The following is a 21,498-nucleotide window of genomic DNA, read 5'->3' as shown; positions in this document are numbered from 1 at the left end:
GAAGCTAGACATTATATAAATAGAAAATAAAACTTGCAATGACCAAAGAGCCCCCTTTTTGGTTGCAGTAGATTGCATCATAATGCCCACAGTGAAAATACTAGATTTTTCAGAAATCGGGTCCTCTCTAGCAACAATTCAACAAATGCATGTAAATGTACATCTGTGAAATAAATCTGCCACAGATCCTGCACCTGGAAATGAGGTCTCGAACAGGAAGCCATTTATTATCACAATAAATTATATCTATAATTTAGACCCCCACTCCTTAAAAAAAACAAAAACCGAAAAAAAAAACCTAACTTGGAAATTATAAAGACTCACTTGGGGAAAAAAAAAATGATGAAAGGTTGATCGGCGTATAATTCTTACAAAACTGCAAGCAGTATTTTTTTAAACATGTAGTTTAAAAGACAACGTATACAAGCTTTTAGAGCTTAATTCCCTTGCATTTGTACTTAAGAATGAGACTGACTTTACCCGGTATCTAAATTAATCTCTAGAAGTAGCTAAACCATGTCAACCTTAGATTTTTAAAGCAGTATTGTGATTAAAATAGCCCTTGGAGACCTTAACTGCCTACCCATTCCCATATGCACCAGGAAGAAATGAATGTACATCTACCTCTTTTTCTCCGAGGGTTCCTACTCTTGAGCATTACAATGTGATGTAAGCTTCAACCTCTTTTGTACTTCTAAGTAGTGCAGGGAAGGTTCTGGAATACAGTACTGCCTAGCTGCTCTCAGAATCTGTCTGACCGTGGAGCTTGCTGCATGTCTAGATCTCTTCTGATGATCTCCTTTTAACTAAGTTTTGGTGTCTGGTCAACATGACTGCATTTTCTAAGCAGAAAAGAAAACTGCCAACATCCAAAGGCAAAAACAATAGGAATTAGAAGAACTCCAGATTCATCTTAATTTCTTCCTCCCACCTCCTTCTACTCTCCTTTTTGGCTGTGGTTATACAGGGCTCTTAATGTCCACTGCCACGGCCCACCTCTCTGCCCCCTCCCCCCCACCAAAGGCCTGAAATCAGAATCTGGGGAGGGAATCTGGGCCATGGCAGTGTCCAGGGCTGAGGAAAACTGGCCATCCAGTCACACAGCTGGCCCTTGCTCCATGTACATCAGAGTAAGACACTCTTACAGGTCCTAACACTCAAATTCAGCCAGATGAAACTTAAAAAGAGAAGTTAGAAAAAAGTTTCTTCCTTTGCAGATGTTCCTGAATTTGTCACCTTTATCATTGTACCTACATATGAAATAACTATATAAAGCACCTTAAAATAAGAATTCCTTCACCAAACTATTCTATAGAGAATTATATAAAATACTTCACCTATGAAAACAGTCCTATATAAAGGGAAAAAATATGTTAAAATACAAAATTAAAATGACTATTCTCGGGCTTTCCTGGTGGCGCAGTGGCTGGGGGTCCGCCTGCCGATGCAGGGGATGCGGGTTCGTGCCCTGGTCCGGAAGGATCCCACGTGCTGCGGAGCGGCTGGGCCCATGAGCCACGGCCGCTGGGCCTGCATGTCCGGAGCCTGTGCTCCGCAACGGGAGAGGCCACAGCAGTGAGAGGCCCGCGTTAAAGGCTAATTTGGAAATGATGTAATTTCTAGCTATTGCCAGAAATCTTTTCGTCTTGTATTACCACTTAAAATTAGTCAGTACCCAAATGCCTTAGCCAACCTCACTTATTTGCAGCAAGAATTCACAGTACCGAGGGCAGAATCCCAAAATATGTAGAAGACTGTATCTCACAATGGTGTGTCTTTAAAAAATGAACTCAGTACTTCTTTATGTGTGATATTTCACTGCCTTTTGTCTAGCTATTATGAGTTCGTTACCCAGTGTACTAAGTTGATTATTCCAGAATTTTTCCAAGCAAAAAGTTAGGCTGATGAGTATTTCCAGGGTCATCATCCATTTCCCTTTTTGAAAGAAGGCTCTAAATATGCCCTTTTCCAGTCTTCAGGCATCTCATCAGTCCTCCACGAGTTCTCAAAAATGATATCTAGCGGTTCTGTGATGACTTCGGCCCATTCATTAAGAACTCTAGGATGGCAGCCATTGGGACCTGTGGATTTGAACATATCGGGGTTATTTAAGTTCTCCTTTACCCATTCTTCCCCTAGTCCATCATGGATTCCTGCTCCAATTTTTAAGTCATACTTGTCCCTTTCTGGTTACCACATGGCCTTCTGAAAACTAGCTTTCAGTCTCTGCTTTTTATCTGTCAATTTTCTCTTTGAAGCTAATAAGAGAAAAATGTATTTTATTCTTCTCAAGCCTATGTTTTGTTTAAAAAAAAAAAAGGTCTACTTCTCTTTCCTTTCATGTTTCTTATAAGAAAAGGAAAGTTAAAGAGCGATAAATAAATAAAAGTATATCTTGTAATAGTTTGCCTTCCTTAAATCACATCACTGAATTCTACATTCTGGCAGCCTTAGTCATAGGTAACAGTCAACATACTGCTAAACATTTCAAAGGCTACCTAGCTCGTGCTCAGAGGGTACATATCTATCCAGCTTGTCTTTGCAAGTGCTAATTCAAAATGTACCTTCCAACATAAAAAAAGATTCACAATCATCTTTAATCATGATTTGTATGCACGTAACTTTAACACATAGGCATTTAAAAAGCATAGTTGTGCATGAACTGGAAAGAGATGAAGAAGGATTTCTTACAAACAGTAACCTAGTTGAATTCATCTGCTATTGTGTGGTCATCTGCACCAGTGTTCTGGGATTGATATTACACTCATTATCTCCAAGCTCTGATCCGTGTTGACAGTTTTAACCCCTTCGTGGTCATCATGATTCCTCCAAAATTGAAAGACAGCAACAGATTACAGTTTCCTGCCCATCTGTCATAGTTATGCCCTGGGCCTAGAATCCCTTGACAGATCGAGAATGGACAAACGAGAAGAAGGAAAAAAGAAGAGTGCAAAGGAAGAATGAGGATGCCTGGATCTCTCCTATGATTTTTGATATGACAGGCAGGCTGTGCTGCTTGGATTCAACGATTTTCTTGTTGCTGTTTTTTAACTGGAAAAGCTTCTGGAAATGGTTGAATCAATTTTGCTCTCTTTTGTTTTTGTTTTGTTTTGTTTTTCTAGTCTATATCTCTCCAGTGGTACCCCCAGTTTTATCTCTTGCAAAAAAAATCATATTGCAGGCATTATTAAGACTTTTAAGAAACAATTCTGCATATTTCTCTAGGGCATAATAATTTGTTTTAGCATATGCCATCTTCACCCTTGCTCAAACCTGCCGATGGCAATATGTTAACTAATATGTCACCATTAATTACTTTGGGTAATATCATTCGGCAGTTGCATCTAAATGGATAGGAAGTATTACTAGCCATGCTCAGGAAGTTTTTTTCTCCAGAAAATCAAGCTGTTTTCAGGCCTTTTTCGCCCCTGTAAGACCAAGTAATAATATCTTACTACTCACTAATATATTCACATAGTCACTCAGATAAACCCATACCCAAGCCAATCAATGCCTCCATGAAAACCAAACTCCTGTTATAAACTATGTAAAAGTAATGTTCAATCTGTCTTGACAAACTAAGTTTTTTTTTTTTTTTGAGGGGGGAGTGATCAAAGTTACCTTAACATGAAGAAGGCAAAACTGTTTCATTTTTAATGCTCTAATGAATGAATGAATGAAAAAGCATTGCAACAAAAATTGTATTTGCTATAGAGTGCAAGCTAACTTGCTATTTCTATCTGAAAAACCAGAAAGAGCCTCAGGTTACAGCATTAGGGTTACTAAGACCTCAGGAAGACTACAGCTGAATTCTGAAGGGGTCACAAAGGAAGGAGGCAGCATCTTGAGGACATTCTTATTAAAATGATTCTCAGATGTCTGCACGGCACCTGACAGGCTCTGTCTGAAGTCAGCAAGATGACCTTGTCTACTGTTAAAGGTCATTTTATTCCAGGAACCTGTGGAAATAAAGAAAATGCCTTTGTACAGACTATCATCTAGTAAACGGGCAGACACCCTCCACCTTAAACTTATCTAAGGATGTGGACCACGAAGTCATTCACAAATCTAGCATCAACCTAACAGCCTCGGAAACCTCTTGTGTCTTTGGTTCAACAAAAATAAATCGCATTCATTAAACAAGCCCAGCCTTGCAATTTGCTACTTTTCATTCTTTGGGGAGGGGGTGGGAGGCAAACAGGATTTCCACAGTTGGGTCATGGAGAGTTTCAAGATGTGACAGCAGTCGCAGAGAACAGTAATTAGCTGAGCACATGGTGCTTCGTGATCATAGGAAACGTGAGTAATTTCCATGCTAGGAAGGCTCCTTGGAGCTCTGGCGCCTGGCATGCATTGTGACATCCCAGATCCTTTTCCTTACAGACCACAGTCCTCAAGCCAAATAGAAATGAACAGATGTTCACAACTCTGACCAGCTTTAAGGAGATAACTGCTAGAAATACGTCTTATGGGCAAACAAGCATCATTTCACAGAGCTGCTCCTACCACCTCACATTTTTTCCTTTCATTTTCCCCCCTAAATAATCCGGCATAATCCTACAAAGAAAAAAGCCCTTTCTTCACTCCACCAAGAAAAATAACAATCTGTTTATATGTGTTTACAGCCTTCTTTGGATATGACTAGGCTGACTTAACGAATCATGAAAGGAATTGCCTCAAACCTGGTCCTTTCTCAAAATTCATAAAAGTCAACCTCTGGACCAATAAATAGCAAGTTATATTTTTGGTTCTACTAATGCTCCTGAAGTTTTCCTGTTTCTAAAGTTTGTAAAAATTGAATGCCAGCAGTTTGTAATATGCCAAATTATTATCTATGTCTACGGAAACATTACTAAAAGGTTTATACTCTGGTTTGGCCTAATTCTTCCCCAATCTGCCTTTGAGCCCACTCTCAGATAGTCCTACATCAGGGCCATACAAACCTAATTCTTGGGCTGAACTGTGACTTTTATTTGCTCTAAGCTCTTATGGGGGATGGGAGGGGTACAGGGACAGTCTTTCATTTCACAGATACTTGGCAATTCTAATCTATGTTAGAGTTCCAATCTGAGAAACAGAAGGGGTGGGCAGGGGTGCAGAAAAAGTTATTTAAGGAATAAAGAAACTATTATCCTGTGGTTAAAAATTAAATGTTACGAGATTACGTTTTCTTTTTTCTCAGTTGATTATTCTGATTTTTAACTGGCTTCCAGTCTGTTGCTCTTTTCAGCTTGTGATTTTCCCCCTAATTAAAAGGCAATCAGAGTTATATGCAGGCTAAACCATTTAGAAGTTATTTCTCTATTGTGATATTAGGTTAAAGGATGTAGCTCCATTGCAGATGTAGAACCAATAAATTCTCCACATGTGGTGGCTGAGATAAAAAAAATAAAACTGGTGACTGTACAATAACAGGCCATGCAATTCCCTTGGGGGGGCGGGGAAGGAGGGGGACGACCCTCTCACAGGAAAGAATTAATAAAGAACAGTGGTGCAAATGCTGCCTTCTCTCCTCCTGGATGGCACAAGGCACACAAATCTGAACCTTTGGGTGGTTGGTGATAAGACAAGATTTTTTAACACCTAACTTTCTCAACATTCAGCCATGTCACACTACTTATTGTTATGGAACCAAGGAAGGTTGGTAATTTGATAAGAGACCAGGGAGGTGGGTGGGTGTAAATACAGCCTCATTTTAGCTGTAAATTTCTCCAAAGGCAGAAACCACATTTTACACTTCTTTCTATCTGCCTCGGGAATATTATATATAGCATGTCACACACTTCTACTGCTGATTGATTCAACTGTCCACAGTATAATTTTTACATACAATTTCTCAGTAAACGAAGTTGCTATTGAGAAATGTTAGTCTAGCAAGTCAGATAGGAGTATAGTTTCCTTTGCCTACACAACAGAGAATAAAATAGCAATATGTTCACTAAACCCTTCTGCATCTTCACAGTCATCTTTCAGTTCGTCGAAAGGCCTCTGGGGGCGGGGGGGCACCTCTCAGCTGCTGGGAAGGCTGAGGCTGCCTCCCAGCCCCCAGTAGGCTGGAGGATGCAATGTTACGTTACACAATGAGCTGGCATATATGTCCTTTTTTTCTACAGGGGTTTTACAGGGTAGGTTTCCAGGGATTCTATAGAAAAATGTTTGGCCTGCTCCAGAATGATCCACGTATATTTTCTTTTTCTGACTTTAAACACAAGTACCCAGACGCATTATAAACCATTCTGTACAACTATCCTGCCTCCATCTATGGTGTGTACTTGGTAAGTACTGATTTACTATCTAATTCCCGGAACAAATTAAACAGGCTATAATAAACTGAACAGCTTCTCGCCACCTTCTCTGGACCCACAAGAGTTCTAAGCTTCACTCAGGACTGAATCTGCAGGTTTTAAGCAAATGGAAAGTATACTGGAGAGGATGGAAATTTTCCTACCCCTTATTATTCAGAAAACTCTCAGGAACAAATTCAGAGGTTAAAAGACAAAAGCGTCTTTATTTATGCTCTCCTCAGGGCATTCACCGATTTTATAATTTTTCCAACTGAATAGCTATGTAAATTCCCGATTTCTTAAAACCCCTTTGTTATAGTCATCGTTGACATATTCTGAATATGCTAAATTCCCCCCACACGGAGGGTAGCCCAAGGGCTGTGGTCGGCCAGTGGCAGCAAACTCCAGGAGACCAGGCTTCAGAGGCCCGGGACCTCCTCACTGCCCAGAGTTGGGTCATGTCTTATCTCTACCAGGAAGAAATGATCAGGAGTTTAACTGTTGGGAATTCTGAATTCTTCATTCAACAATTTTATAATAATTAACAGCTGGTCACAACATGAAACTGGGGCTAGGTCACCACACTTTCAAGAAGTTTAATAGTACTGTTACGGAGGCAAAATAGTAGCTGGAGGGGACAGTGCTTTTAAGAACAAAGAGGGATTCCGAGCATGTTTACAGATGGAGTGGAAGGATTCCATGGAGAGAGACCAAATGCAAGAAAATAAAGGCATAATTATGGACCATAATTATGACTAGGGCCAAGGGTAGATACCCAGAGGAGGGATTAGTCTTAGAGGGGAGAGAGGCAATTCCTCATCAGAAACGGAGGGAAAGAAGAACAGATGGGCAAGGACGTCAACATACTTTGAGATGAAGGAGAGAGCGAGGGAGGTAGCTCGTGCAACTGACTTGCAGTTCTCAGGAACGACCTAGCCAAGGTCATCTGCAGAAGGGGAGGTGAGAGAGGAGCAAGGGTACAGTTTTAAGGTGCCCAGAGGCGGTAAGGGAGGCCTGAACTGGGACATGAAATCAGTTTGACAGCTGCAGGAGGGCAGATTCAGCTGGGCTGGCCTGCATAGAATTACAGTGAAATGAGCTTTTAGAGTTTTTCTGTATTGTGCTTCAAAGTCTCCAAATACTACCCAAAATAGGGATCAAGACACAGGCCTGGAAATGCGCAATACAAGTCCAGAATAGAAATGATGACAAGTGCTGCAGTGTGTTGTATATGAGTGTTCTGTCTTCCGGTAAAGCTCTTTAAGGCATATTCGATATGCCTTTGAATGAAACAGTGCCGTTGATGACTAGCTTGGTCTGTTTGGGCTGCTATAACAGAATACCACAGACGGGCTGGATTATAAACAACAGAATTATTTCTCACACTTCTGGAGGCTGGGAAGTCCAAGGTCAAGGTGCCCACAGGGTCAGTGTCTGGTGAGCCCATCTTCCTGGTTCACAGACAGCACCTTCTCACTGGGTTCTCACAAGGAGGAAGGGGCAAGAGAGCTCTTAGGTCTCTTTTATTAGGGCATCAATCCCTCCCTGAGGTCTTTACTCTCATAATCTAATCACCTCCCAAAGGCCCCACCCCCAAATACCATCACATTGGGGATTAGGTTTCAACATATGAATTTTGAGACATAGACATTCAGTCTATAGCATCATCTGTCTCTAACCAGGCTCCCTGGCTACCCATTTAAGGGTTTCTCACCTCTCTGTCCCTCCCTGTCTCCTTCTCTCTCATCTACATACTCACAGTAAAATCATCCTTTATTATGTACTAATGGTGCTTGAAAGGACCATTAACACTAACCTGCTAACTCTGATTACAATTATCATTAATGTAATTACCATCCACTGTAGGTTTATAGTACATATTACAATTATTACTACGTGCCTACCCTGCCAACAGTAAACAGCTACGAACAGTAACTGAGCGACCTTCTTCTGTGCCAGGCACTGTGCTAAGGACACGGTATATTTAAACATAATCTCCTTTACTGCTTACCACAAGCCAGCATGATGGCTATCATGGACTCAGTTTTACGCATGGGGGATCTGAGGCTTTAAAGTGTAGATACCCTGAGAGGGTCAAAGAGCTAATCAGTGGCAGAGCAGTCCTGTCCCACAGCAATGCCCAACCTTGTAAAAGTATGTCTGCACTCCCCATCATTTTTGTTTTTATTTATTTATTTATTTATTTTGGTCCGTGCAGCATGCGGGACTTCCTTGACCAGGGATGGAACTTTGTGCGTCCTTCAGTGGAAACGCAGAGTCCTAACCACTGGACTGCCAGGGAATTCCCCCCATCATTTTTGACTGTGAATGTATAGTAGTTAAATAGCATCCTCCAAAACTCACATCCACCTGAAACCTCAGAATGTGAATTTGCAAATACAGCCTTTGCAGATTGTTTAAACTCTGGAGATGAAATCATCCTGGATTTAGGGTGGGCCCTAGATGCAGCCACTGGTGTTCTTTTAAGAAGAGGAGAAGACACAGACACACACCGAGAAGAAGGCCACGTGAAGACAGAGGCCAAGAGCGGAGTAATGCAGCTACAAGCCCAGTAATGCCAGGAACCACCAGAAACTGGGAGGGGCAAGGGAGAATTCTCCCTTCGGGCCCTTAGAGGGAGCATGGCCCCCCCAAACTGTGATGTCATACTTCCGGACTCCAGAACTGTGAGAGTAAACGTCTGTTGTTTGAAGCCACTCAGTTTGTGGTACTTTGTACAGCAGCTCTCATAAACTAATATGGAATCCTTTCACAGAAATACTTAATTTCTCAAATGCTCTTGGGAGTATTTTTAATCACTCCATCATTTTTAGCAATACATGCAAATGTGATTTTAGGCAAAAGGTATTTTATTTTTATTCAGGATACAAAATGTTGCGCATAATGCTTACTTAGACATTATATCTAATGTCATTCATAATATATAAGAACATTTTAATTTTGTCCTATTAAATAAATGATGCAAACTGTTATATGATTTGTAAAAGATACATTAAAAACTATATGCTGTGTTTATGCATCCTCCATGTATATTAAGATGCAGACTGAGATTTAACTATTTCCTACAGCATCAAAAATAGAAAATAATCAGGGCTTCCCTGGTGGCACAGTGGTTGGGAATCCGCCTGCCAATGTAGGGGACATGGGTTTGAGCCCTGGTACGGGAGGATCCCACATGCCGCGAAGCAACTAAGCCCGTGCGCCACAACTACTGAGCCTCCCTGCGCTCTAGAGCCTGCGAGCCACAACTACTGAAGCCCGCGTACCTAGAACCCGTGCTCCGCAACGAAGAGGAGCCCCCCTCGCCGCAACTAGAGAAAGCCCATGCGCAGCAACAAAGACCCAACTCAGCCAAAAAATAAATAAATAAAAAGATTGGCTTATGATGTTTAAAAAAAAAAAAATGAAAGAAAATAATCAGCAGTTGGGATGATTGCTTTCATTTTGCTTGATGTCCACTAGTTTATTTACTTGAATATTTATGATTTGCTTTAAGTTGCAAGACCAGAGGGAAGGTTACAGTGACTGTCTGTAAGCATTTCTCTACAAATAACACGCTATATACATGACATTTTTATTTCCAATAAGTTAAAACTGAATGTAAACACCAGTATTTTTCTGTTTTGATATCAGTTATTGAAGAATGTGAGTTTAATGTGTAATGTAAGCATATCTGAACTCTAATGAAGCTCTCATTTTACAGAGGAAAATATCTAAATAATTTTCATTGATATACTTGAAGATATATAATGAAACAGTTACTATTCCCAACCTGGAAAACTTTCTTGACTCTTTTGACAGCTCAGAAACCTCCAGCTAGATAACATGGCAGTTTCTATATTAGCAGTTCTCAAACATTTGTTTCCAGGAGCAAACTGCATTTTTAAAAAAACACTGAAGATTCCAAAGAGCTTTTGTTTATATGGGTTATAATTATCGACATTTACCTATTTGAAACTGCAACTGAGAAATGTTTAAAATACTTATTTAATTCATTTAAAAATTAAAATAGTACATGTACCATGTTAACATAACATTTTTATTAAAAATAAATCTATTTCCCCCAAAATTAATAATAAGCATGACATTGTTTTGCATTTTTGCATATCTCTTTAATGGCTAGTTTTATAGGCTACTGAGTTCTCATATCTTCCACGCTTGAACTGTGACAATATGTTGTCTTAGTTGAAATACATAAAGAAAATCTGTGCCATTAGAAAAAGGAAAATATTTTAATAGCTTTTTAAGATAGATAATTGTAGATATTCTTTTGCTACCATGCCAAAATTTGACAACATATAGATTCTTAAGTCAGTTACCATGTGAAATCTGAAACCGTATCAATGAACTTTTTGTACTCCATCAACTACATGAAAATCTTTGGTCTGTCTCCTACTATTAACAGATTTCTTGTTATACATGATTTGGCAACATCATGCATTAATCATTTGGAAAATATTAGGTTCCTGAGCTATACAGATCTTCTAAATGTTAACACATATCGTCATTCAATATCAAAAAAGTAACATTTGTTACTATCACCACCCAGCTCATCAAAAAAGCCTTCAAGTCTTGGGAAACTGTCAAGCTCACTGTGGCAGACACAAGTTTTTTTTTTAATGTAATTTTTACTTGAATATTCAAATTTTACCATTAACAAATAGTATCCATTACTTTTCTTGAAATATTAGGTTCACTTTACTCACTTTCAAGAAATTTAGCTGCTGGGACTTCCCTGGCAGTCCAGTGGTTAAGACTCTGGGCTTCCAATGCAGTGGGTGCGGGTTCAATCTCTGGTTGGGGAACTAAGATCCCACATACCACGCAGTGTGGGCAAAAATAAAATAAAATAAATATTAAAAAAGAAAGAAATTTAGCTGCCAAATACCCAATAAGTAACCACAAATTGTTCCTCAGTTGTTCTTCTAAGGCAAAATGCTGTTCCATGACTAAAGCAGCTAGTTCAGCTAGTAACTTAACAGCAGAAGTGGTTAGTGAGGAGACAAGTTTCACATGCACTTCCATTTGCAACAGAAGTCTTTGTGAGTAGTTCTCATTTTGTCACACAGAATATCAAAAAAAAAAAAAAATGTACTCAAAGGTTGAGAATTTAATAAACTTACGAATTTCTACTGCTTCATCAAGGATATTTTAAGGAAAACAGCTATTTTTTGGCATGTGTGCAGGTGATGAATGCCATAAGCACTAATGCAGTTTGATGCCACTGCCTTGATTGGCACTAATGTGCCAGCATTTTTACCCACTGTGGCTTTTGTGCCACCAACGCAAATGTCCACAAGGTGAAAAAGGCAAATAATGTTACAGTATTGTTATGAAATAATTATTACCTCAAAGACCCCTGGGACCCCCAAGGATCTGTGGACCACACTTTGAGAACCACTGTCTAAACCACTTCTAGATGGTACAGGCCACAAAATCAGCACCAGGAGATCTCAGACCAACTCATCAGTCTGGAATATAATTCTTCCCTTTGAAATAACTCCTTCCTAACAATCGCTCTGTATTTACCCTCCTGGCTCCCCACCTGCCTCAGTCCCATGAAACCAGAAAGTCTGTAGCCTTCCTGCCATGAAGGTGAGTTGACTCTCCTCCTGTCAGGAGAGGGTTTGCAAAGGTAGCTGGGCTGGCTAGGGGGGGAAATCCTTCTCGGAGGGACAGTGCTTGCCAGATTTGAGGAAAGCAAGGGCTTTTCATGTGACTTAGGCAATTCTGATCAAAAATAACCCGTGGTCTCTTGGCATCCAGTCCCAGACCCCTGAACACTGAAGCGTGGCCTCCACTGGGCCTTAACCTCACCTGCCAAATTGGAATGGGCAGGGAAGCAAGACAACTGTCATAATCCTTTTTAGCAATTCCTTGGAAAGCACATTTGCATGTATAGTGGCAGCCAGAGTGAAGCACTACCCAGGGGATCTGTGCTGTTTTCCATTACTCTACCTCTTCTCTGGTTTTGGCAGGGGAAAAGAGGGACATTTTTAAATGTCTCAAGAAAGCCACAAGCTCTGATGCCATCATTCTGGGTCTTAAGGACCATCAGCTAATTGCTTTAAAGAAAACAGCACTGGGCTTCCCTGGTGGTGCAGTGGTTAAGAATCCACCTGCCAATGCAGGGGACACGGGTTCGATCCCTGGCCCAGGAAGGTCCCACATGCCACCGAGAAACTAAGCCAGTGTGCCACAACTACTGAGCCTGCGCTCTAGAGCCCACGAGCCACAACTACTGAGCCCATGTGCCACAACTACTGGAGCCCACGCGCCTAGAGCCCGTGCTCTGCAACAAGAGAAGCCACCGCAATGAGAAGCCCGCGTACCACAAGGAAGAGTAGCCCCCGCTCGCCACAACTAGAGAAAGCCTGCACACAGCAACGAAGACCCAATGCAGCTAAAAACAAAAAAAAAAGAAAAGAAAGAAAGAAAGGAACAGTACTTATGAAGTCATCTGAATAATCCTCAAGATGCTGGCCTTGTCCAAATAAACTCTGAGGACGTGTAAATGGGTTACCTGAAGCAGCAAAATATGTAAATAGGACTGAGTTTCATCATACACTAAAGGTCTTCACCACACACACACTTGCTGTTATGAAGTGACACTTCTAGAAGGTTTGGGAGCAAAACCCAAATCGCAGCCCTTCACATGGTTACAGTTCAAGGTAGCCTAATGTCACTGTGTCCAGAGTGAGCCCAGAGTGACTCTTTGTGTGTGTGTGTGTGAGAGAGAGAGAGAGAGACAGAGAGACAGAGAGACATTGAGGGTTGGGGGTGGGGAATGGAGGACACCTGGGTCTACCTCCTCAAACCAAACCAGCCTATCCTCCAGGTATCCTCAGCAGTCAGGGCATCCCTTCCTGCCAGGACAGAAGTGAAAGCCCCTGGCGGGAAGCAGTGCAGGGCTAGAGACCCATCCTCAGACTCTGGAAGGAAACCCCAGGTTTACTACTTTCTGGATGGGTGGCCTTGGGCACATTTCTTAACCTAACTGCTCTGTGCTTCAGTTTCCCATCTGAAATGAGAACAACAGTGGTACCATTTCAGAGAGCTGTTATGAGGATTAAACAAGTTAACATTTGCAAGACTGTTTAGAACAGTATCTGGCACAGTGTAAGCCTATATAAGTGGATGTTTCTTCTAACACGTACCCCATAAAAGGCATGGAATTCTATTTCTTCATTCAATCACTGAGTGATATAAACCCACCCCTAAGGAGGCATAGATACTTAGGCACATTTTCAGAACAAAAACATAATGGATGTGCGGCAACATTATTAAGTTAGTCATCCACAAATGTTATTAGAATAAATCATGAATAGTGTGTATGCTTTAAGCACTGTCTAGCCATTAAGTTTGAAAAATTTCATTTAGCTTTGTGAAGCATGCCCTATAGGACATAACTGCCATAGCAGTCGTTCTCAGCTTGTTCAAGCATAAAGACCCCTTTAATTGTTTTAAAACGTAAGTCACACACCCCCCGCCACAGGGCGTGTATGAGTGCACGCATCCACACACACACACACACACACACGCACGCACAAAACAGAGTAACTTCACTATTAAATTCTTCTTACTTTCCTACCACTCTTTGAGAAAAACTGTTGCTTTAAAAGTGATCAAGAATGTAAGAATACCTTCAAATAAATGTATATGAAACAGATTATTTATGTACAGATCCACTGAGGGTAGTTAGCACCCAAGTAGGTTCCAACTGTTTTTTTTTTTGGCTACACCGTGCAGCTTGTGGGATCTCAGTTCCCCAACCAGGGATTGAACCAGGGATTCCACAGCTGTGAAAGCCCAGAATCCTAACCAGTAGGCCACCAGGGAACTTGGTTCCAAGACTCCTGTATTAATTCCTCAAGGGTCTGGGTTTCTCAGATCAGAAGTCGCTTTCACAGAGGAATGGAATCATCAGAAACTAAGATCGTGTTCTTGAAGAAATTCAAATATACTAAAATAAAAGTTGATTAACCAAGTGAAAGTCAAACCCCAGGATCCCGACTTTAATCTAACACGGAGGGGTCACCCCAGGCTTGCATTGGTTAGCATATGGCAGGCAAGAAGTATTTCAGTACATCTGAATACAGCAGTACTCCAAGAAGCTAAAGGCCGACATTTTTTATGACTTAAATCAGAATAGCTTGCTTTCCTCTCCACACAATCTTCCACAGTTGAGCCTCACAATTTTTCACTGTTTACTCCTTCAGGAATCTGACCCTCTGCGGCAAAGATGTTAAACAGAGAAACAGATAATACCATGTAGTTTCTACAGGAAACATGCCTGGTTCCAGAGATAATAGAAAGGACCCAAATTTCCTGGAACTAATACAGATCCATGGAAACATCCCCAGGCAAAAACAGAGAAGCTCAGTGGACTGGACATTTTTCAGACAATTCAAAACTAGGATAACAAGAGATTTTAGAAGCTCCCTACTGTTGATAGGACTTTGCTCTGTATGACATGGAACGCAATCCCAAGAGCTGACTTTTTGTCCCTCAGACAAAATAGTATTTGAAATAGGTATAAACGCCTGCTGAAATTACGTTTAGGAACAAGTTATTTTCTTCTGTGCTTCTCATTCCCTTTGAGAGCAAATGTAAAACAACCTCTCACATAATTGCATTTTGCTATCACTTTAAAGGCAGAGTTGTTTTTATTTTAGGACGTAACGTGCAAAATCATGTTATTTGACATTACCTTATATTCACAGGTCATGCAAGCTAAATAAAGACACCTTGCTGATTTCTTAATATAGATTCAGCTAAGATTAGTTATGCATCTGCCACCTTAACATTCAGATTGGGGGGAAGAAAAGCCTTAGTTAAAAATCACACTTGCATTGGAAGCACTTATAATTTCATGGTTCATTTAAGAGCATCACAATCAAGAATTTAATTATGTCAAAAAAAGAACGGTATCTTTGTAACAACCAGAAGTGCATCCCCATCAATTTCTCTCCTCCCCCGTCACCAAAGTGGGTCATTCTTCTTAACCTTTATGGGCTTGTTTTCTGACCTAGGAAATAACGAGTGTGATTAGATGATCTTAAGATACCCTCTGGTTCTATCATGCTGTGATTTTAAGATTTCTAGGGAACAGTCTGATGCGGAGGCAAAGGCGAAACAGAGCCAAGATGCTATGGGAACTCGGCCAATTCAGTTCCTAAACAAGGCAGTAATTCCCATGATGCAGACACACATCCCACTGGGCACTGTCAGTGGACTGGCAACTCGAAGCTACCACAGAACAACAGTTCCACCAAAACCTCAACTCCACATTAACATTTAAACATCTGCCTACACACTTTATTTAATCCATTCTATGGTTAATGCAAGGATCTCTATGACACCTGTTAAAAAACAAAATATTCAACTGAGTATTGGCTTTTAAAATAAGTAAATAAAAATGAAACAAATAAACATCTGCCTAACAATATGCCATTCAATAAATCACTGAACCTCAAAAAAAAAAAAAAAAAAAAAAAAAAAACATGGATTCCTCCCAACTAGGGTCTGTGTCAAGCATCAGAATGGACTGAGAACTAATAACAGGAAATTAACCTCTGTAGGGGGGAAGGGGAAAGTCTTATTTTTGGATCAGCAAATCTAACAATAATTTTCAGGTTGAGTAACAAAGTGTTTAATGCTTTGCAAGTTTCTATAAATGCATAGTATAATCCTTTACACTGCTGAATTACTTAAATAATTCACTCTGGTGGTGGATAATGTTCTGATTGGTTCAATTAAATGAAGGTCTGACTGGTTCCCCCGCCAAACAGAGCCTGAGACAAAAGCTTAGGTGCAGGTCGTTTATTTGGGAATGTGATCCCAGAGAGCAGAAGTAGGGGCCAGGGAGAGCGAAATAAAGAAGGGAAAGCCAACAAGAGGATGCAGCTGGAGTTGGCCACTCAGTGATGTGCTGTTCAATTCTGTAAGACCTTCAGGGGAACCTTAGGGAACCAGGTATGTGAAAGAAGAAAGGAGGAACATTTAGACCTCATCTTCTATTACCCACTTGTCAAGGTTTTCCTGGTGGGTGGCAATTTTTCTGCACTTTGTATTTACACACAGTGAGAGCCTAGTCAGCTCCCATAGGAGTGAATGACAAAATCAAAGAAGCTCCTGGCTATAAAGCAAGAAGCGCAGGCTTGAGCCAATGAGCCGTTAGGCTACACTCATGTGCTACCTGTTTAAGCCTGTGCAGAAGTGTTCACTCAGCAGTGGGTGGAATAAGAAACAAGGCTAAGATGATTTGAACTGGTACACACAGGCATCAGGCATGTGTATGAGTCAGGATGGGCCAGTTATGCCACAGTAACAAATGACCCCACGATTTCAATGGCTTACAACAAAGGTTTATTGTTTACTCATGCTACAAATCCAAGGTGGGTCTGCTATGGCTCTGGGCCATTTTCTTCACTCCAGGACCAAAGCTGACAAATCAGTCTCCATCAAAAAAATAGCCAGGGCTTCCCTGGTGGCGCAGTGGTTGAGCGTCCGCCTGCCGATGCAGGGGACACGGGTTCGTGCCCCGGTCCGGGAGGATCCCACATGCCACAGAGCGGCTGGGCCCGTGAGCCATGGCCGCTGAGCCTGCGCGTCCAGAGCCTGTGCTCTGCAACGGGAGAGGCCACAGCAGTGAGAGGCCCGCGTACCGCAAGAAAAAAAAAAAAAAAAAATTTAGGAATATTAAGTCTCAATCAAAGAAAGCAAATGTTTTTCCAATGAGAAAAAAAAAGCATGGGGGATACCTCATGGGGAAGGGTAAGAAACCGTCTACTTCCTGTTTTGTGAATTCCTTCATTTTACAGATGTTCAAATCCCAAATGAAGTGGCTCCTGAGGAAGTTAATGACAGACCTGGGACTAGGCTTCCATCCTCTGTATTCCCGTTCCAGGACAGAGTTGATAGAAAACATTAGTCATCATTTTCTGTTCAAATTACCTGAAAAGTACATACATCTACAGAACATATCTGTTTCTTTTATAAAGTTAACAACCTGATGTAATAATGAAACAATTTAAAACAGCGAGGTGAGCACTACACTGACAAGACAAAATTCAATTTAATTTGTTAATAAATTAAAGGAAGCATGTTACAGTTAGAGCATTTGATTTACCAGCCTGCTGACCAGAGATATCGCGTCCTTTGTACAAACTTAAGAACCATCAGAATTTTGTCAGATGAAACCACCAAGAGGGAAGAGGGAAGAGGTTAGACGAGCCTCATTTAAATAAAGGGAGTCCCTAGTTGGGAGAGAAAACTGTAACCTCCAAGCCTTTACCTAATTTGATCTGCCTTAGAGGCCAATGATGAAAGCGTGGCAAACTACTCAATCCGTTTATTCATTCAATCCGTTTTTACTGAGCGCCCATGCTGTGCACAGCACAGTTCTAGGCACTGGGCTGACAGTGAAGGGCAAGGCAGCAATGTGCTCCCCTCATGGAGTGCACGCTTTGGGGAGGGGGTAGGGGGGTGCAGAGAATAAACCATTAGACATGTAAATAACCAAGATAACTTCAAATTAGGGTAGGTCTTTAAGGACAGTAAAACAGTGGTTTGATGGTGAGAGGTGGGATGTCAATCTGTTAAGTGGTGGTCTCTGAGCAGGAATCATGTAAGAAAATTATGACGCTATTTATGTAAAATCACAACCCGGTTGTTAGTAACAATCAGCAACATTATCCTTTAAGGGCTATTGTTACTCTAGTAACATCTTTGAATGGATTTTACCCCCTGTACTTTCCCTCCACTTCCCATTCCCCACTAAATCTCTCTTTTAATTGCCCATTACTATATTTTTCTTGTTTTATTTATTAAATGCACTTTTATGATTACAGACAATTTAAAAATGAAGTAAGCTATTTTATATTCCCATTACCCAAATTAAGTTGCTTTTTAAGTATTTTCTATACATCATGAAGCCTTTGAAAGAAAATTCATCCTCCCTCCTCACCACCCTGTTACCCCCTCTTCTCCTACCTCATTTAATTCTGGCGGTAAAAAGATTTCGTACCTTTCAAGTCTGGATTTGGGCAAAAATACAGGTTCTGCTAAACAAAAAATTCCTTTCTTACCTGTCCCGGGCAGAAACACATACCAGAGGCAGAATTCTAAGAATGGCCCCAGTGACTCTTGCCTTTGTCCAAGTCCCTGCCCTTTGAGTAAGGGTGAAACCCATGAATACACGATGTCACTCCCATGATTAGGTTACACTGTATGACAAAAGGCAGATTCTTCAGGTTGGCTTAATCTAATCCTAGTCATTCAAAAGCATAGTGCTTCTCTGGCTAGAAGACAGGAAGACAGAGAAATTGGGAGCATGAAAAGGACTTGGCTCACCACTGCTGGTTTAAAACAGGAGAAGGAGGGCTTCCCTGGTGGCGCAGTGGTTAAGAGTCCGCCTGCCGATGCAGGGGACACGGCTTCGTGCCCTGGTCCGGGAGAATCCCATGTGCCGCGGAGCGGCTGGGCCCGTGAGCCATGGCCACTGAGCCTGTGCGTCCGGAGCCTGTGCTCCGCAACGGGAGAGGCCACAACAGTGAGAGGCCCGCGTACCGCAAAAAAAAAAAAAAAAAAATAGGAGAAGGAATGCAGTCAGTATCCAGACGCCCACCGCTAACAGCCAGCAAAGATTTGGGAACCTCGAATCTACAGCTGTGAGTGGAGTCCTGACCACTGGACGGCCAGGGAATTTCCTGCAAGGAGTTGTATTCTCCCAACAACCTACCACCTTAGGAGCAGATTCTCCCCCAAATCCTCCAGATAAGAGCCCAAGCTGGCTGATACCTTGACTTTGGCCTTATAAGACCCTGAGCAGAGAACCCAGACAACTTGCCCAGAGTGTTGACTTACAGAACTGTGAGGTAACCAATGGGTATTATTTTTAGCCGTTAGGTTGGTAGGAATTTGTCATGCAGCAAGAGAAAACTAACACAGCATGTAACCAGATTTATCAACTGAGGGTTCTATTGTTAAACAGCGAAATAACGACTCTTTCCCACCTTCAGAATATGCACCATTAATTCTAATGAAACGAGGGGAATTGTCTGGGAGAAAAGGGGGAGGAGGGTCAGTGATGGAGAAGTAGGACCCAATGTGGGACAGACTAATGGCAAACACTGTATCACTTACCCTGTCCGGCTGCAGTGTAACATGTGCTGGGCCACCAACTACAGTACTCTAAAGGAAGGAAAGAGGCAGAACAGCTAGGATAAACTAAAATGTGCCATGGCACAAAGTGACAGGAAACTGGGTACAACCAACTGTTTTTCTTGTCAATTCTTAGTACGTGGGGTGGGGGAGAGAGGGGAGATGATGAAATTGCTTAAATGATGTCATGCCTTTCTGGCATTTTTCCAATTATAAATTCACATGATTATATGCAGAGTTCAGAAGTATTTACATATTGCAGCAGAGGAAACACTGTGTGTTCACCTGATGCCCTTTCCCTTTCCTTGGCACAAAGGAAGGCTACCATTTCAGGCTCCCCTACAAATATATTGGGAATACGATGGAGTTCTGGCAAATGGGATGTAAGTAGAAATAACAAAGTCATTTCCAGGCCACCCTCTTCAAAAATATCGTGAACCAATCTGAAGTTCTCTTGTCCCTGAAGAGGCCACGTGTTGAGGAAGCCTGGATCTCTGAGTCACTGCATGGAAGAGAGCCTCCACCAAGGTACACTGGACTTTGTTGGAGCCAGAAATAAGTATCTGTTAAGGTTGTCAGATTTGGTGGTGGGGGGAGGGTAATATTCTTATTACAGCACAGCTTAATAATATTCACTTATCCTAAATAATAAAAATATATTTTCTCCTTGCATTTAATTTATTAACAGGTTTAGACAGAGTCTCTTTATCTTAGACTTTTTCTTGATTTAGTGTAACACCCAAGCATTACACAAGGACATTAACACAGGAATCTGAATATCAAATTTAATTACTGTTAAAAGACACTCACATTCCGACACATCTGATATTTACACTGGATAATTTCTGTCTTAACGTAAAACTACAATGAGGTGCACACATATACATGCAAATGTACACATATACATGTAATTATTAATAACAGGAATAATGACAAACTCCTTCCTGCAATGCCAGTTTAAAGTATACTTAACCTCGTGGAGACTTAGTTATGCAATAACAAGACTTTTAAAATAAAACTAGTGTAACAACAACAAATTGTAAGCAACCAATGTCAACCTGGAACAAAGACAAGTTTAAAGTGAAAACTAGCATTTGTTTAGCAGGCAGAAGGACTCACAATGAGAAGTCAAATTATTTTTCCTGAACATTCAGAAAAGGTGTTAACCACTTATAAACCAGGAGGCAGAAGTGAATATACCAGGCCTTCTAACCCAATCACCCATTTTGCCATTTACTTGAAATGAATTTCAAAAGACCTAAGAAGAGACAAAGGGCTAACACATATTCCTCTAATGTACAAGATTATAATGAACCCAAAGTCTGTTTCAAATTTACTGTTATCTATTAAAGAGTAAATAATTTTACAGCCCTCTAATACAGCTCTTAAGCTTTAAATCACTGACCATAACTAATAAGCAGCTTAATAGCAAGAACACCCTAATAGAACCACAGACGGCAATTTCACTGAGCATAAATCATCATCATTTTTAATGCAAAGGCAACAGCAAATCTCTGTAATTACTGGGTGCATTTTGAATCACTTTTATTATTACTGCACTGGCCCCATTAAAAATCCAGAACACTGAACTGCATGGAATATAAAACTGGAATTATGATACGCTACAAACTCGAATTGAAATCCATAAATTTTCTGCTAGTATTCAGAATTATTTTGTTGCCAAAGAATTTCAGCTATTCAGAAATAACTTTGAAAGTGTTTGCTTTGTCTAGAGCAATAAGTAAGAGCATTTTACACTGCCAAACTGGGGGCGTTGATTTCGGAGCAAAACTATGTGGATGGTTTCTTAAGCACTCAGGATTTTACATTTCTAAAGCAAACCATAACATGCAAAAAGAAAAACAGAATAGAAGAATCAAATAGAATCTACCATCCACGAAAGGATATTAAATGGTGCATCCCTTCCCAAATCACTTCCATAGCCCCCCTCGCCCAATGGGATGTGATGGGGGCTACAAGAGACCCGGCAACATCAGCATCAATCCCCTTACTACAAATGACCAGGGGG

The 21,498-nt window shown here is 41.0% G+C and overlaps 1 protein-coding gene across 1 annotated transcript in view; it reads right to left on the bottom strand.

Moving 5' to 3' along the window:
- Positions 1-2,018: 2,018 nt before the first annotated feature.
- SAMD5 (sterile alpha motif domain containing 5) overlaps positions 2,019-21,498 on the bottom strand; it is a 52,388-nt gene continuing 32,908 nt past the window's right edge. Inside the window, exon 2 of the mRNA XM_024747976.1 lies at positions 2,019-2,081. Within this exon, the coding sequence (XP_024603744.1) occupies positions 2,019-2,081 (63 nt within the window). The remainder of the gene's footprint in view (positions 2,082-21,498) is intronic.

Source organism: Neophocaena asiaeorientalis, unplaced genomic scaffold, assembly GCF_003031525.2.
Source record: "Neophocaena asiaeorientalis asiaeorientalis breed wild unplaced genomic scaffold, Neophocaena_asiaeorientalis_V1.1 scaffold123, whole genome shotgun sequence".
In the NCBI taxonomy this organism is placed as follows: Eukaryota; Metazoa; Chordata; class Mammalia; order Artiodactyla; family Phocoenidae; genus Neophocaena; species Neophocaena asiaeorientalis.
This window is presented reverse-complemented; position numbering and strand designations above follow the sequence as displayed.